General features: G+C 44.8%; 2 protein-coding genes across 3 annotated transcripts in view; one reads left to right on the top strand and one right to left on the bottom strand.

Moving 5' to 3' along the window:
- The window catches only part of FLVCR2 (FLVCR choline and putative heme transporter 2), a 62,502-nt gene extending 57,755 nt beyond the window's left edge, over positions 1-4,747 (top strand). For both annotated transcript variants that reach the window (XM_012438115.2, XM_012438116.2), the window contains exon 10: positions 2,977-4,747. In XM_012438115.2, the coding sequence (XP_012293538.1) occupies positions 2,977-3,048 (72 nt within the window). In that variant the 3' untranslated portion in view covers positions 3,049-4,747. The remainder of the gene's footprint in view (positions 1-2,976) is intronic.
- A 2,833-nt stretch (positions 4,748-7,580) lies between these two features.
- ERG28 (ergosterol biosynthesis 28 homolog) lies at positions 7,581-17,333 on the bottom strand. Its single transcript, XM_012438114.2, has 5 exons — positions 16,999-17,333; positions 13,645-13,808; positions 11,287-11,377; positions 8,465-8,583; positions 7,581-8,330 (listed from the first exon to the last, which is right to left on the bottom strand). The coding sequence occupies exons 1-5, from the start codon at positions 17,091-17,093 to the stop codon at positions 8,251-8,253; spliced, it is 549 nt and encodes a 182-aa protein (XP_012293537.1). The 5' UTR covers positions 17,094-17,333; the 3' UTR covers positions 7,581-8,250.
- Positions 17,334-17,454: the final 121 nt, after the last annotated feature.

Raw genomic sequence — 17,454 nt, forward strand, 5'->3', positions numbered from 1 at the left:
GAAAGGGATCAATGGTCATGCCCATTTTAAAGACTTTGATATGTGTTGCTGAACTGTTCTCTAGAAAGGTACTATGAATACTAGCAATGTATATTGCTAGGCAATAGGCAGTCATATGAGCGCCAACACTGAGTATTTTTCATTTTGAAAAATCTTTGCCAATTTTCTGAGGCAAGAGATATCTGTTAGGGATATTTTTAGTGTCTTCAGGATCTGTGTTGGCAGATAGATGATAATCTTTAGGTCTTTACTATTACGTTCTAGAGTTGGCAGGCAGCAGCAGATAAGCATGTGGAAGGAGGGGCCTAGAACGGGAAATTCACGGGGAGACAAGGAGGGCCTTACAGCAGGGATGATGTTCTTTAGTTCTGCCTGAGGACCATGGTAGGGTCACCATGGAGATGGGCTTTCACCCATGCTGTGTACAAGGAGACATATGATTTGGTAAACTGGCTGGGCGTGGTGGCTCATGCCTGTAATCCCAGTACTTTGGGAGGCCGAGGCGGGCAGATCACCAGGTCAGGAGTTTGAGACCAGCCTGGCCAACATGGTGAAATCCCATCTCTACTAAAAATACAAAAATTAGCCAGGCTAGTGGCTCACACCAGTAATCCCAGCTACTGGGATTGAGATTGTGCCACTGCACTCCAGCCTGGGTGACAGAGCAAGACTCCATCTCCGGGGGGAAGAAAAAAGAGGAATGATTTGGTACACTTGGGTAAATATATGTATAGTGAGCCTGGGAAAAGGTGCCTGGTCAAAGGTTTCAATTTGGAACATGACATATTGTGTCAAGTGAGATGAGATTTTGCTGTGTTTACTTTATAACCTGTGTTTATTTTGGCAGACATAGGCAAACAAAGAAAATCAAAATCACCTACAATCCTGCTTCCCAGAGATAACCTAGTAGCATTTCCAGTGTTGCAGTCTATGGACATGCTTGTGTATATTTTGTTTTCTACTCTGCTCGTTTACTTAGTATAGCTTGATAACATTTCTATACTATGATGTTCTACCACAAGCTCATGTCTACTGTATATTTCCACTTCGCTCAGTATTTCAGTTGCTCTGCTGTTTCATGATTCTTGCAGCCAGTTTTTTGTGCACATAGCTCAGGTTTGTTAATCAAGGTACAATTGTTGGCTCACTCTCTTTGAGTGTGGGGTGCTAGGAAAAGCACTGAGCAGGAACAGGAGCCTTAGGTTCCGATCAATGGTGCTCACCTGTCTTGTGTCCCTGGATAATTCACTATGTGTCTGTAGCCTCCCTGGCACCTGTGGCAGCTTGGTATCGGGGGTGGGGTGAAAGTCATGCTGGGGCTGACACCAGCAAGGAAGCCAGGGCTGTCACAGAGCAGCCCTCCTCTGGAGCCCTGACATTACACGCCCCATGGCAGCCATTGTAACTCAGAGACCTGCAGACAAATTCATTGTTGGAGCCAGGTGAAGACTGGGCACACAGCAGATCTGGCCAGACCTGCTCTTTCTAATCAGTGAGATGTAGTTTAGGGAAAAAGAGATAGGACTTCTGGGACGGGGTAATGATTCCTTGACTATAAGCATCTTACTGGTTTGGGTTTCCGTTTTCCTTCTAGCACATAGACAGTAGTTGCACTTCTGTCTCCACTAACTTGTTTCCTGTTTGTGATTGTGATGATGGCTTTGGAGGAGGCAGGCGTGGGGTGTGTGTGTGTGTGTCAGAGAGAGGGGAGACTGAGTGACTGAAATAGGATAGGCTGTTAGTTGCCTGAATGATGGCTCCTCATGGCTGAGGCTGACTTGATGCCAAGTATTATGAAGACTGAGAATGGGAAGGTTGGATTTCTACAGCTGTTCCCATTGCCACTAACAGACACTGAGACACTCCCTGGGGAAGAAAGCACCATTTGTCCACTTGACACTGGATTCTGTCTTAGCCCTGTGCGTGTCCTCTAGGCCTTGAGTGGTGTTGGCTATGTGGTGCTGTGCCCAAGGCCTTCTTGTGAAGAAGAAGAATCCTTGAGGTCACAAAGTCCTTAAAACAGTAGACAAAGGCCCAGGTTGGCAGCATGTACCTAGGGGCTCCACAGGATAATTTCCAGGCCATGTGTAATTCCAAACCCACCTAAAAATATGACCTAGAGGACTTTCCTGTAAATGAATACTGTGCCATCCCTCCCCTAGAAAGCTAAAGCCACTGAGCTTATATATGCAATTATGTATGCTGCCTTGGCATCTACTGCTTGTTCTTTATGATAGTATACTCAGCTGGACATGGTGGCTCATGCCTGTAATCCCAGCACGTTGAGAAACTGAGGTGGGCAGATCACCTGAGGTCAGAAATTCAAGGCCAGTCTGGCTAACATGGTGAAACCATGTCTCTACTAAAAATACAAAATTTGCCAGACATGGTGGTACCCACCTGTAATCCCAGGTTCAGGAGGCTGAGGCAGGAGGTTGCAGTGAACCAAGATCATGCCACTGCACTCCAGCCGGGGCAGCAAGTGAGACTCTGTCTCAAAAAAAAAAAAACTATTCCTCATCCTGGGACTGCCTCCAAATGGCGGTTGTTGGAAATTTTGAGGGAATTGCAGATGTGGCACTTTGGACAGTGATTTGATGGCTAGTCGAGGTGAGTTTTTAGCTGTGAGAATGTGGAAGGAAAAGGGACTTTGCTTCTGTTTCCGTCCCGAGAGTGAGCCTGGAAGAGGGGCACTCAGAGCCGGATGGTTTGTGGTGGGCTTGACATCATGGAAAGCTGGCCCTTTTTCCCTCCGATGACCTTATGACATTGGGTGGGGTGTGTTTGTGGGTGCATTTATAGCAGGGGCTGGTTGCGGTTGCTTCTTTTCTTGTTCTCTTTCTTGACTCTCTGGGATGCTGAGTGGCCCCAGGCTCTGCTGTTCCCCACTGATTAGTCTTGGACAGGCAGTTGCTCCAGCCAGGGTGGAGTCCTCTCCCTTTACCCACAGGGCTACCTGTTTGTTTTGCTTTGTAGAAACTCCAGGAGGAGGAGGAAGAGAGCAACACCAGCAAAGTGCCCACTGCTGTGTCAGAGGATCATCTCTGAGAGGAAGGCGGTGACAACTCAGGGAACATGAACACCCCACCTTTTCCTTCAGCACAGCTCTCACCGCCAGCACAAAGGGCTTCGCTAGAGAAGTGTTTGGAGGGAACCAGCAGGACTATTTGTGGCTTGGATGGCCTATTCCGCCTAGAACCCGTGTAAGAGCTTGGATGATTTACTTGGAGAAAATTGCATCTTTCGCCAAATGCGAATTGGATTCCCACCTCCACCCCCTTTTAGGTTATGGGAGTTGGTGTTGGGACAGGCTGGCAGAGAATAGTGGAGTCAATCCTAGCTTGGTCTCTTGCCTTCCCTCTTTTCCTCCATCCTTCATGGACAATGCCTGCAAAATTATCATAGGAAGAAAGTTTATTCAGGATATTAATTTGAAATTTCCAGTATCCTGAGGGCCTCTGAGGAAGCCCAGTTCTAAGAAGGGGCAAGCTGCTCTGCCAGGGGTCATCTCCTGGCTCACTGGACTGACTGCTGAGTTCTGTAGGAGAGGAAACACCACTAGAACAACTCCATTGGAACAGCTCCATCAGGACCTGTGGGCCTAAATTCTCCTGGCCTAACAGGGTCTGTCACCAAACCCTTTTTCCTAAGAGCTAAGCAAACCAAACATCAATAAACTTGACAAAGGACTTTGTTGTGGCCATGATGGAGACACCTACTCGGGAGGGCTACTACCTAGGTGTGATCGTGCTGGGGGCTACCTGCTGAGTATATTTGTGGAGGCCCACATTTGGGAACTCTGTTAGCTTCAGTTGGGAATGGGAAGGTTCTTTTTTACAGACATATTTCCCCAGGGTCTTCTGTGTGTCACATCACCTCTGATGCCTTTATCTCAATGCTGTGTTGGGAATCTCAGCCATCAGCCCAAGTGCTTGTTTTATTCCAAGGCAGGGTAATCCCAGCCATCTTACTCTGAACATTTACTGAAAACTAATCTTGATTCATTCCACTCTGACAAATCCAAAGCTGCCTCTGAGAGATAAGAGGGAAGGGGTAGAAGGAAAGGTGGTGCCCCCTTGAAATGGGAATTGAGTCTGCTAGAATTAAAAGCTTATCTCACCTCTGCTGGGGACAGTATTTGTACCACCAACCCCTATCCCCACCAGCTTTGAGTAATAATCTTTATCAGATGTTCTAAACTTAAAGGGATTCTCTTTAAATCAACTCAAGCTGACCTCCTTTTCTAGCTAGCCTGCTGTCTGGCTGTGCTCATTGGCTTTGGTAATATCTCCTAAAAATGAGATTTTGGTAACTTCTCCGATGCATTGGGCAGCTGCGATCATGACCACCGTGCTGTCTTGCTCCAGCCACTGCCCTGGCCTCAGTGTATCAGGGCAGCCTGACCTGGCTGTAGTAGTTCGGTGCCTGGGCCACTGCCTGAGAGGAGCCAGGTTTGTGTATGTCTCCGTGTGTGTGTGTGTTTGTAGACATTTAAGCAATGAATGCAAGGAATGTGCTGTATGTAATAGAAGAAAGAAGTCCATGCTTTTGGTAGAAGTAGTGAATCAATGCGGGAGAGGTGAGGGTGTGCTTTACTTTTTCATAAGGAGAAAGATGTTTACTCATCAACCCTTCAAAATGTATTAACAAAATGTTTACCAAACCTATTGCTTTATTTTAAAAACATAATTTGTATTTTCTATTTTTAAGATCAGATGTTTCAAGGCAATAAAAAAATTCTCAGAAAGCAGTCTGCCTTATCATTTGGTGGGGCAGAGATGGCTCTTGGAAGTCCATACAAGACTGTCACACACACAGTCCTGAGGCCCATGTCTCAGGTGTGGGGAAGGACTGGGCTGGGAGGGGTGCATGCAAGGCTAGAGGAGCAGCGACTGTGGCCTTCCACAGGAGCATCTCACTGTTGCCAGACGTTACCATCTGGGACGGGTATTTTTTAAAGACAAGGCTGTAAAGGTTACTGTTTGCCTCCGTGAGGGTGCTGCAACTCAGCATCCAGCACGTGACCCTGACCTCTTTCCAGGCTGGGTACACACTGGAATGTGAGTGACTGCTTATGAGAGAGTCCACTGTTGTTTCTGGCTCGGCTTCAAAGGGTGGTTGAAATGTTTGTTCTCTGTTACCCCAGCCACACCCCAGCTTGCTGTGGCTGGGGCTCACTGCTCAGTCCTAGTAGCTGCTTTTCTGTGTTCCCATTTTTCTTCTGAAATGTCCAACTTCCTGTCACTCATCCCTCCCTAGTCATGATCACCTCGTGAATGTTACTTGGATAAGCTGCTACTATCTGTGTTCTGTACATTTTTTTCCCTAGAGAGTTGTACTGTGCCTGTGGCATTCTAGCACCATATTTATTAGCAATTCTTAGTTGGGGAGAAACAATATTATGATTCTCTTTTAAATGATCTAGGAAGGGACCCAAGCTTGGGCTGTTAAGAAATCTAATATTCAGCCGGCTGGCTCATGCTTGTAATACTAGCACTTTAGGAGGCCGAGAAAGGGAGATCACAAGGTCAGGAGTTCAAGACCAGCCTGGCCAATATGGGGAAACCCTGCCTTTACTAAAAATATAAAAATTAGCCAGGTGTGGTGGTGGGGGCTTGTGGTCCCAGCTACCTGGGAGGCTGAGGCAGGAGAATCACTTGAACCTGGGAGGCGGCGAGGTGGAGGTTGCAGTGAGCCAAGATCATACCACTGCATTCCAGCCTGGGTGACAGAGTGAGATTCCATCTCAAAAAAAAAGGCAGGGTGCGGTGGCTCACGCCTGTAATCCCAGCACCTTGGGAGGCCGAGGGGGGTGGATCACTTGAGGGCGGGAGTTTGAGACCAGCCTGACTAACAGGGAGAAACCCTGTCTCTACAAAAAAAAAAAAAAAAAAATCTAATATCCATAGTGTCTGTTAAATACTCTAACTATACACCTCTTTAGAACTTTGGGATCCTGCCGCTACTTATCTGGAATCACATTTCTATGACACATGCTGAGGACCTAAATTATCCAATGTTTTCATTCACTCCTTTCACAAGAGGTCTCCATGTAGATCTGCATTCAAATGTTAACTGTCACTACTGCTTTTCTTACTGCCTCCTAACAATATAGCTGGCAAGTAAAGAAACGATAGTTCTTACCACTGAGATATTTTCCTAGATATAGTGTTCCGGGCATGAGGCCTGGAATTTCTGTAACCAACTTTGGCACCATAAAAGAAGCCAGCCTGAGGATGCCAGCACAGGTAGGCAGAATCGTAGAGAAATGGAGCTGGAGTCTTTGATCAAACCCTTCCTGAAGCTTATCATCTTGTAATTTGTTTTCAGTTATACGAGCCAGTTATCTTCACTGTTTAAGCTAGTTTAAGGTAGGTTTTGTCCTTTCACCTAATGAGCCTTAACTAATAAGAGAATTCCCAATGTATTTAAGTGTATACATTAAGCTTCCTATCACACCCTTATAAACCCCCTCCCTTTCTGACCTTTTCTTTCACTTCCTAACTCTTCACCATGCTGTGATTACATAGATCTTACTCCTTGAATAAGACTATTTCTGCCTTATAGCTGCTGCTCCCTCTGCTCTAACAGCTGCTCCATATCTCAAGACATTTGACTCCTGGGCATTCAAGTCTCAGCTCAAATCCCACCTCTTAGCCTAGGCAACATAGTGAGACACCATCTCTTCCCACCCCCCAAAATATTAGCTGGGTGGTGATGCACACTTGTAGTCCCAGCTACTTGGGAGGCTGAGGCAGGAGTATCGCTTGAGCCCAGGAAGTTGAGGCTGCAGTGAGGTATGACTATGCCACTGCACTCCAGTCCGGGTGACAGAAAAAAACAAAAAAAACCCCAAAAATCCTATCTTCTCAGGGATGACTTTCTGATTATCTAAGTTATGGTTCCCCAGTGTCCACCCCACATTCCTTCTTGACCAAAATACCTTGTGTTTGTTAGCGTTCTTATCACTATCTGCAGTTCTTTATTCATGTGTTGGCTTGTTGATTCGGTTACCTTGACTACAACATAAGTCCCACAGGGCAGGGGCATTGCTTGTGTCACTCGTTTCTCTTTCCCGCATGTCTGGCATGGAGAAGCACTCAACAAATATTTGCTGAAATAACACATGGCCTTTTGGATACACATGCTGTGTATGAGGGTCCCGCCGGGGAGGCCCTCTGGGTAGCGTTTAAGAGCATCTGTCCATTCCAGTGCATTCTCCTCGGGATTTAGTTGTCTTCTTCCCATGTCGTGCAGTTGTTTCATCTACGCTGCCTAGTTCTATTTTTTGTCTCTGCTCTCTCAAGTATCTGTTTTTTCTTTAGGAGGAAACAAGAAAGGGTATTGAGTGTTTAGTTGTGAATGCAGAATCTTGAAGGTGGGAGAAAAGATTTGACTTCAAGAATACAAGAGAAATGAGCAAGTGACAATAAGGAGCTGGAGGCAGCCAGGCTGACCTGTGTCTTGAGCTGTCTTACTCACTCTGGTGTATTCAATCAGGCATAAAGCTGTGATACTCCTAGGACTCAGAGGAGGCAGGCACGGTCTCGTCTTAGCAGAGGTCAAAGTACAAGGACTGATCAGAGCAGAGGGTTTTTCTATTTATTACAAAAGTTGTTACACAAATACAGCTGACCAGAAGGTCTAAAAACAGCCCAGACTCTTCCAACCCTCATGCATCTGTAGATATAAGGAGAGCCGTGGTCTTGCTCACACATAGGGGAGCCCTTCTTGGAAGAACTGCCTGTCCCTTGGAAGGTTTGGAGTCTTGGGTCCAGCAGCAGAGAGGAGCCCAACCTGGGTGGACAACCCCTTGAGGCAGCCCTTGGTCACAGCTGCTCTGGGTGGGCAGCAGGTTTAAGTTTCATAGTTCACACGTTCCCACCACATAAGTCAAATCAAGGCATGAAAATAAAAGGGAAAAAGAGAAAGGCTGGAAAAGGGAGCCTGGAAAAGGTTGTAAGTTGGGGAAGGAGACACAGTGGGCTTCCGAGGAGCTGGCAACTTCTTGACTTGGATGGAATTACATAGTATTCGCTTTAAAATTGTTCTTTAAGTTGTACATACATGTTATATGCTTTTCTGTATGCATGTTAGATCTTTAAATTTTAAAAATGTAAAAAAAAGAAAAAGGCTAAAAGTGAATGGGGCTGATGATGGAACAGAAAACAAATTAAAGAGGAGAAACGATGAAGGAAGAAGACAGCCAAAGTAGAAGACGATGAAGTCCTGGAGGTGGTAATGCTGGCCTCAGTTTCTCTTCTTCTGTCTGGATACTGGTTCTACTTCTAGGTACCGGAGCCCGACTAGCATACCCAGGATGGAGAAACCTTAAATACAGAGAAAAGATTAGTGCATGACATAAATACAGCACCTTCCTTCTATCTCTCCTGTGTCCACCCTCTGTACTAGCTATAGAGCTGGGACAGTTTGTGTAGGAGGTCTAGGGTGGTTGGATGCTTACTTGCCACCATCAGGGGTGCCAGGACGCCAATTGTGGGAGCTGCAGTTCCATAGACAAACAACTCAGAGAGGAAATGCCCCAGGGCGAGGAGGAAGGTCCAGAGTGTGATGTGATAGAGCCTACAAGGAAGCAGACAGAAATGGGAATCAAAGTTAGTTTGTTCAGAACAGAACAGAGGAAAAGTATCACAGTTGATACATACAAATAAGAACCCAGGATGTGATGAAGGCTTAAAAGAAAGGACACTTGTTCCTGAGGACATGTTGGCCAGGCTGTTCCTGAGGAACAAGTGTCTGATTATTTGATCATACCAATATTCTCATCTAGGGCAAAACTGAAGGTTTCAACTGCTAAACTGAGAGGAAAATGGCTCAGGCATCCAGAATGAATTTCCAAGTCTCGGCAAAGTGGTGAACTCAGCTATAGCAAAGCAGAGCCTGAATTATGACAATCCTAGGCAGTATAGACAACTTTGGATCCAGCACGCTTACATATTTTATTTATCTAAATTGGTTGACTCTGCAGTCTAATCCCACCTGGCAGGCATCTGGCCACGCACTTGTTGGTGTTTATATGATGGAAGCCACAGAATGAATGGCCTCATGGGGATTAAGGAGCAAGGACACCTCTGGGGCTTTTAGATGCTCTGGGAATATACGTTGGTTACTTTGTGTCTTAGCCTAGAAAAGTAGTCACACTGAGGACATGGTGACCAATATCATGGGAAGAGAACTTGGTTTTCAGCTTTGACTATAAGGTAGAGAAGAGACAGGCTACTAGGTGACTGACCACTTCATTTGCTGATATCTTTTATTAAGTATAATTTTTTAAAAAATTATGAAGTATTTCAAACATACAAAAATTTACAGAATACTATAATGAACACCAATGCAACCAACACCCAGCTCCATCAAATCTTAACATTTTGACATTTTGTTTCAGAGACTGTTTTCTAAGAAACAAAAAATTACAGAGAAGAGTTAAAGCATCCTGTGTATCCTTATCCTGCTCTGAGCCTGTTCTCCCTCATCCCTACAAGTAACTTGTATCTTATATCTGATTTGTAGCTCTCCTGTGCGTGCTTTTATAAATTTTTTTTGTTTTTTTTTGAGATTGAGTCTTGCTCTGTCACTCAGGCTGGAGGCACAATCTTGGCTCACTGTAACCTCTGCCTCTCAGGTTCAAGGGATTCTCCTGCCTCAGCTTCCCAGAGTAGCTGGGATTATAGGTGCATGCCATCACACCTGGCTAATTTTTGTATTTTCAGTAGAGATAGGGTTTTGCCATGTTGGCCAGGCTGGTCTCGAACTCCTGGCCTCAAGTGATCTTCCCGCCTAGGCCTCCCAAAGTGCTGGGATTTCAGGCACGAGCCACTGTGCCTGGCCACATTTTGGAAACAAGTACGTATGTGTGTTGACTTCCAGTCTCCAGTTAGGGACAGAACAGGATCAGAGTGCACATCAGAAGTGCAGGATCAAAGTCCTAGGTTAGAAAGGGCTGGAAACAGGAGTCAGCATTTGCAGCTGTCCTGTGTGGGGAGAGGGGAAAGTACATGGTAACGGAGGTAAAGGTAAGTCTGGGTTGTCTTTGCTCACTCCAAAAGCACAACAAGCAAAAGACATATCCCTTATACTCATCAGCAATTCTTCATCATGGTACAGGTCTTTAAAATAATTTTTCAATCCTCCCTTACTCTTAGTCACCCTGAGGTGACTATTTTATAGTAATCCTCATTTTATAGATGAAGAGACCATGCAGGGAAGGTAAATAATGGACTTGCTACTGCAAAGCTAGTTACCAACAGAACTGGGACCAGAACTAAACACACTGCTTCCAAAAGTATGTGTCAATCTAGGACAAGTAAACTGCAGTTTCAAGTTTGAAAAGAAAAAAAAAAAAGGTTGAGGAGATCAAGGAGCTAATATCCCTGCTTCACATCTCACTTGAGTCAGTCTTTCTTAGTTTAAACTAATTGGATCTCTAATATTTAGATGTGCAAAATCAGGAATGAAAATCATGACCTCCAGGGCTGCTAAGAAGAGACTTAAGATCATGTAGATAAAAGCGTGGCATAGTAAGAGGGGCTCAATAAATATTTTCGCCTCCTGTTTTCCCCAGATGCCAAGAGCCTGGATAAGACAGAAAAACATTTTAATGGGAAGCTGTAATTCTGATAACCTCCCTTGGTGACCTGAACAAACTGTTTCCACCTAGATAGTGATGACTCTTGCTGGGAAGAAAGCTCGAGCCCCCTCCAGTGGCCAGAGCCGGTTACGGCTTCTGATTGCCTGCAATTGTTCACCGTGGTCTGTTAGAGCACTCAAGACAGGTAGAATTCAGGAGCCCTCGCTTCTCTTTCACCCTCACCTGCTGATTTTGCATACGCATACAACAGTTTAGTTGTGGGTTCCTCTTTTTTCATGGATCGTGATTTCTGTTCATTCCTGCCGCTTAAGGAGGAATGTGAGAAAGGTATGTGTGGGTGGCTACTCTAAAAAGAGCATACCACTCTACTTCTTTAGTAGAAGAAAGGCTGATTCTTTTGTAAAGAAGTGGAGGGGTCTGATACAGGCCACTGGATAATGGCCTGACAGTTTGCTATGTCAGTTCCAAAGAATTTTAAGACTTTAATGAAGACCTATTAGGTCTATTATGTTTTCTAGGCTTGGAAGGAATGTAACCTATTAAGTCTTTTATTATGTACATTCTAAGCTGATGCATTAAAATGATTAAAAAACAGTTCTCATTACTCAAGGTAACATGTATGCCTTTCATCTGATTTCCAACAAAAGGATGCTAAAGCTCTTCCTTCCCTTACATACGTCTTGTTGTGAATGTCAATGGCACAGAGGCAGCGAATCACTGATGAGAGCAGCGTCCAGATCCCAAAGGTCCGAGCTTGGAGGCCATTCACTGTGTAGCAGAAAAAAGCAAGAGTGTTGAGAAGGGGAGATGTGGGGTTCCTTCCAAACTCGTCCTACTTCACTGGTGGTTCATGGGAGGTAGGGAGCTGAACCTGACCTCTCTGTGGCTGGGCAGGATGGAGGTCCTGGTGGCACACATGGGAACTAGAAGGAAGTTCCAAGGGTGGAAACCCAACAAAGAGCCAAGTTAGGCAAATAACTCCTAGATGTAGTAATTTACCCCTTCTGTCCTGGAAGCCAAGAGGGTCTGGATCAGGACAGGTTTGGGGGAATGTTGTAGAGACTGGTCTGGCAATACAAGATGCCAGGAGGCCAGTAGACTTTCAAGGCTGATCCAGAAGAGAACTCAGAGATACTGGGGACCAGTTTAGATGGCCAAATATGGTCTTTAAGATATGGGAGTGCCTGGGTCTGTTCCTGCATCCAGATCTATGTTGTTGGATGAACCAATACCAGGCTGCTTTCCTGTGTGCATGGTAGTGGGACAAAGCACTGTTTCTTTGGTGTTTGCTGGGGGGCACCTTGCTCTTGGTGGCTTTGTTCTGACACTGCTGTATTAAATATCTTATCCTGAAAGTATGGGTCATATTGTACCATAACAGTGGGTCTTGACTCTGGGCATTTATTACAATCAACTGTGGCAGTTTTATAAAATTACAAGGCCTGGGTACCAGACAAACTATATCATATTATCTGGAGGAGGGCACCCAGTATAAGTATTTTCTAGAAACTCCCTGCTTGGGTGATTTAAATGTAAAACCATGGAGCTAAGGCATCCAGTGGCTTGGGAATGTCAAAAGAGTGAAAGCAAAGATATTTCCTTTGCTCGTCTATTGCCTGCTAAGAGTTTTAAGGGACAAAATTGACAACTGGAAGGTCTATTCATGTTTACTTGGGCTTTAAGGATTTTTTCAGCCTTTGGACAACCAGACAGCTCTCCCAAATTCACAATACTGAAAACCTTTAGATGGTAATGAGAAAACATTCCAGCCAAATATCTAGCATTAGCCCTGGAGAGCTACATTCTTTATAAACCAATTTGATAGCTTTTCTCATGAGAAGACTATGGACATTTCTCTAGTTAAAAGTACTCAACCCACCCTAACCAGATTAGGTATCAGGTGAAATTCTGTGGGACACTTTAAAGCACTGTTACGTTTAGGAGAGTACCATGATGGCCACTAGATCATAAGGGAGATGGCAGCCTCCATTTCTGTGCTGGATGAACACATACACACACAAAGTTCTGCTCAGCTATATGCCCTTAAGTCACATGACCTCTAGACTTCTTTGCCTCAACTTTAAACTCAAAGGGCTAGACCAGATAACCTTTCAAAATCTGTGAATCTATATAGGGTTCCATGACCATCTGAGGGCAGCCTTTGAAGGTGAAAGACGGAATTATTCTGCTCACTTTCCCAGGTTCTTTACTCTTATTATATTTGAGCTTTTCTTAAAATGAGTCTTAGCCTACTTAATTTCATTTTATACCCAGACACTGCAGAAAAACGAGCTAGGTCAGAGCCTGAATCTGGGTTAGCTATAAATGTGACACAGAATTGTCATCTGCTGTGAAACAGTGCTGCAGCTTAAACCACCCCACACATCAGTGTGATGAAGTGCAAGCTGAAATGGACAAACGCTCTCAGCAGAGAGGCTCAGGAAGCCAGGAAAGGCCACCATGGGCCTTCTTAAGCTTCATTTTTGGCCACCAACTTGAAGGCATTTTAAATATCTTCTCAGGGACTATGTCATGGGAAGACCTTGGATTAAGAACTTTCCATCTGTAACATGGAATATGAATCATGTAAGCCCCAACCTGATTCTGAAGAGGGCGTTGAGATATAGGAAAAGCTTCTTTATGGCTTTCTACTGAGGCAACAGAGTCACCACATAAGTCTATTTCCTCACTTGCCCTTATAATGCTTTTTTTTTTAATATGCGAAATTGCCCAGGGCAGTGTAAAATGAATGAAAAGTATTCAGAGAAGCTTGGAGGAAAAAGGGTCAAGTTCTCACCACAAAGTCTATTACTCCAGTGGCTGCCAAAGGCTAGCTAAGGCAGCATCGGAATCATCTGGGAAGCTTTTAGCAACTGGATTCCTGAGCTCCACCCAGGTTCAATAAATAGGTTTGGTGAGGGAAATGGGTACCTGTGTTTGTTGAAGTTTCCTAGGTTATTCTGATGTACAGCCTGGTTTGGGAACCACAGCACAGGGCCAATCTTACAAAGGATGCAGAAATTTTTATTTCTTACCAAGGTTTGGCTTGCCAGTGTAGAGCTTTTCATAGAGAAAGGTGTGGTCTCGGAAGCTCTGCAGCGTGTTCCCCATGGCTATGATGGACACCATAACCAGCCAGCTTCTTAACACATTCAGGAAACGGCTCATGACTCCCCTCAAACCTGGGAGGGCTTTTTGCCTTGGAAACAAAGGCAGAGGACATGAGATAATGAGGGCCAGTCTATGTTAACCGTAAGTAGGAAGGGAGGAAGAATGAAGCAAACCAAAAAAAGATATTTATTCACACTAATAGAGGTGAATGAACAGTATACTTTGCAGTAAGTGGCACAGTACTTATCTTTGTCTAAGCAATTTCTCCAAAATATTACCCTAAATCAGAACTCCTTTCTCTGGGTTGGAATCAGTCTCTATCTTCACTTCTGTATCTTCATGTTTTCATGCCACTCCTTTGAAATACAAGTAGCTCAAAGGTGATTATAACTATATTCACAGACACCTGCCTGGCTATTGATGACAGATTTCTTCCAAGCCTATAAAGCTTTATACATTTGAGTGGAACTTATGGTGTGAGGTCACTATGTACATCCCTAGGTTTTCTGGACTGTGCTTCTCAGGTATACCATGATCTGTAAACTAGAAGAACAATCTAAAAGTTAAACATAAATAAACTGCTGTGTGTCAACTCAAAATAAAATCCTAAGCCTACCACGGACTGAAAAGAGCCCCTCTTGGCCTAGGGGACCCCAGAAAAATCCTAAAACTGAGCTCCTGGCCATGACGAGATGGGAGATCTAAGATGCTCGGTTATATTCCTTCCCTTTTCAGATTTAGAGACAGCAACTTACCAGCATTTAAGTTAACATACAGATCATAAGACTGACAGAACAGATTCTTTGTGCAATGTTACCAAATTATAAAAAAGACCTAAGGCCATGCCAGGTAAGCGTTAAGTCACACACTCCGACACTTAAAGAATACAACTTATATTCGGCCACGAGGTTTTTTTCTCAAGCAGCTAGACAAGCACTGGCCTTGAGAGAAGCAATATTAAAACAACTGTAGCTCATCCAGCTCACAGAGGCTCACTACCTGACCCCTGTTCCACCTGTTGTAACTACAGCTTTGATTGGACAAGTGACTGATTTCAGTAACTTTCTCCAGATAAGATCACGACAGTGGACTGCTCCTGGCCAGTTTACCAAGATCACACACTTGAGTGTCTTGGTGTCCTGAAAAGACTTTTTGACCTACAGTACCTAAGTGTAATTGACTTCAATGTGAGGGCTCCACTCCAAAGAGAACAGGGGTCAAATGTGGTTACATGCATGTTTGTTCAATATGCATGTGTCAGGACCACCTTCATGAATATTCATAGCTCCTCCTGGAACCTGTTGAATATGTATGTTTAGCCAACCTGTTCAGCATAAAGCTCTACCCCAAACCCTTCTCCTTCAAAGTACCCGTCTCTGGTCTTGGTGGGAGGCACTCTTCCCTGTGGGATGGCTATAAGCCTTTGCAAGAGATAAAGCCTCTTTTCCTTTTCCAGATTTATAAATTGTGTGTTTTAAGTTAACGTGTGACTTTAGGACTAGTAAGAAAAATTATATAGCAAAGGAAATAGCAATTTTGATGTTGGCTTGCAAGAGAATAATAGGTTTCAGTCATCGAGCACTTACACCATGAACTGCGCCAAGCATCTGACATATATTACCATTTAATCCTTACAATGAGGTCGACAGGCTCTATTAATATTTCCACCTTACAGATGATGGTTGGAACAGAAAGGTTAAACGAGTTTCTTAAGGTCACACAGCAAAGTTGACACAGCTAAGAATCACGGTCTGTTGGACTCTTGCAATGCTACCTCACTGTTTGAGACTATTTTAATGAAGTTCCCAGTTTTTAGAAAGAAAAGCATACCATATCCACTTTTGTCTTCAAGATGTATAAAAAATACAATTAGATTACATACTTTTTGTTTTTTTATTAATTTTTTTGTTTTTTTGAGATAGGATCTTGCTCTGTCACCCAGGCTGGAGTGCAGTGGCATGGTCATGGCTCATTGCAGCTTCGACATCCCAGGCTTAAATGATCCTCCCACCTCAACCTCTCTAGTAGCTCAGACTATATGCATGTGCTACAACATCTGGCTAATTTTGTATTTTTTTGTAGAGGTGAGGTTTTGCCATGTTGCCCAGGCTGGTCTTGAACTCTTGGACTCAAGTGATCCACTGCACCCTTTTTTTTTTTTTAAAGGCTTAGATCAACTCTTGTTGAGTAGTGATTTCAGTCAGTCTGATTTAAATAAAACCAAAATAGATAAATAATTTAATAATGGGATGACTTTTTCCCATCCTCATTATTATCTTCTTGGCCCATGGTTTATCTGTTGTCAGGCAATGTCTCAGGATTGTTCCACGCTACCCAGTGAGATAGGTATTAAAGTCAGTGATGGCCCAAGACAGTGTGAAACACCAAAAAACCCCCAAACAAACAAGAGATCTAGAGAAGGAAGGGTGAATTGATGAGCCCTTCAGGGAGAGCTGGATCACAAAGGTGGTCTCTGTCCAAAACCACAGAGACTGAGGGTCTACTGGACCTCATAGGCCATTATCACGTGGGCCAACATCCACCTACCGTCTTTATTTTCTCACCCTCTTTCAAGAGGAGACTCCTCCAGAGTTTAGAAAAGCTGCATGGATGCCCCTCTCCACTTTTCTGTAAAATGTATCCTTCCATTTCACAGAAGTTCTTAGAAATCCCAACAGATAGCTGATGAGGACAGAGCCTGAGCACTTCTGAACTGCTCTGCCAATTTCTCAACCTAATTTCCCTAAAGTTTTAGGACCTCCTAGCGTGTACACAATATCTATTTCCAAATTTTGTCCTGGCCCTGGCCCAGCCCAGCCCAGCCCAGCATAGGTGTGGTGTTAAAATTTAATCAGAAGAAAGGGATTCTTATCCTGGCCCTACCACTTAGTAGCTGTGTGACCCTGGGCAAGTCACTTACACTTTTCATTCTCGGTTTCCTCATCTGCAAAATGGAGATAGAGATATCAACCTATTGATATTTCTTAACAAGGGTTATTGTAAGAATTACATGAGAAAAAGTGAAGGCTCTTTGTACAGCGCTAGGCTCATAGTGGCTGCTCATTCCCTCATCCATTCCTTCGTTCCCTGAATTCACTAAACCTTCTCCATCTTTCTAGCTCCCCCTTGTCATCGCCTCTCGAACCCTTTCCCCCCAAAAGGTTGCCTACCAGGTATCTTCCTTCCATCCCACCTCCATTTTTCCAGACTTTCCGGATCCTCTCAATCAGAAGCCACACAGACACCTACATCCCTCTTATCCTCCATATTCTCCTTACCTGGCGACCGGACCCCCAGTACAGGCGTGGCAGCAGCAGCCGCCGCAAACAAGCTCCCCCAGGGACAGCTCCAGCCGGGTGTCCACCTGAGCCATTTGTCCCCGCCCCCTCCCTCAGCCTTGTTCCAGGATTGGGTCGTTTCCGTCAGTCCTCTCTCTGATTGGCTGTCCCGGTTTTGCCCAAGCAGGAGATGGGGAGTGAACCCCTTTACTGCCAATCAGCAGTTGCCGCTGCCTAAGCCTCTCCTCAGGTACGCCGCTCACGCCGTAAGCCCTCCTGTTGGACCTAGCGGAACTCCGGGTTTGGAGTCAACCTCTTAGGGGCGGAGAAAAAAACAGCGGAAAAAAAGAAGACTCCCTTTTGCTGAGGGCAGGGATCTGCGCCCGCACTGCGCGGCGGTGACGACATTCGCCCGCGCCTGCAGCCGCGCGTTGTCAGCGCTGGGTGGCGGGCGCC

Source organism: Aotus nancymaae, unplaced genomic scaffold, assembly GCF_030222135.1.
Source record: "Aotus nancymaae isolate 86718 unplaced genomic scaffold, 86718_ANA_hifiasm-v0.15.2.pri h1tg000011l, whole genome shotgun sequence".
NCBI classification, from domain to species: domain Eukaryota; kingdom Metazoa; phylum Chordata; class Mammalia; order Primates; family Aotidae; genus Aotus; species Aotus nancymaae.

Excerpts from the sequence above, each read along its gene's own strand:
- ERG28 (XM_012438114.2), bottom strand. The coding sequence starts at position 17,093 with ATGGCTCAGGTGGACACCCGGCTGGAGCTGTCCCTGGGGGAGCTTGTT. Across the intron at positions 11,378-13,644 it reads CACTGGCAAGCCAAACCTTG|TGAATGGCCTCCAAGCTCGG; the intron begins GTAAGAAATAAA and ends TCTGCTACACAG. Across the intron at positions 8,331-8,464 it reads GGCACCCCTGATGGTGGCAA|GTTTCTCCATCCTGGGTATG; the intron begins GTAAGCATCCAA and ends TCTGTATTTAAG.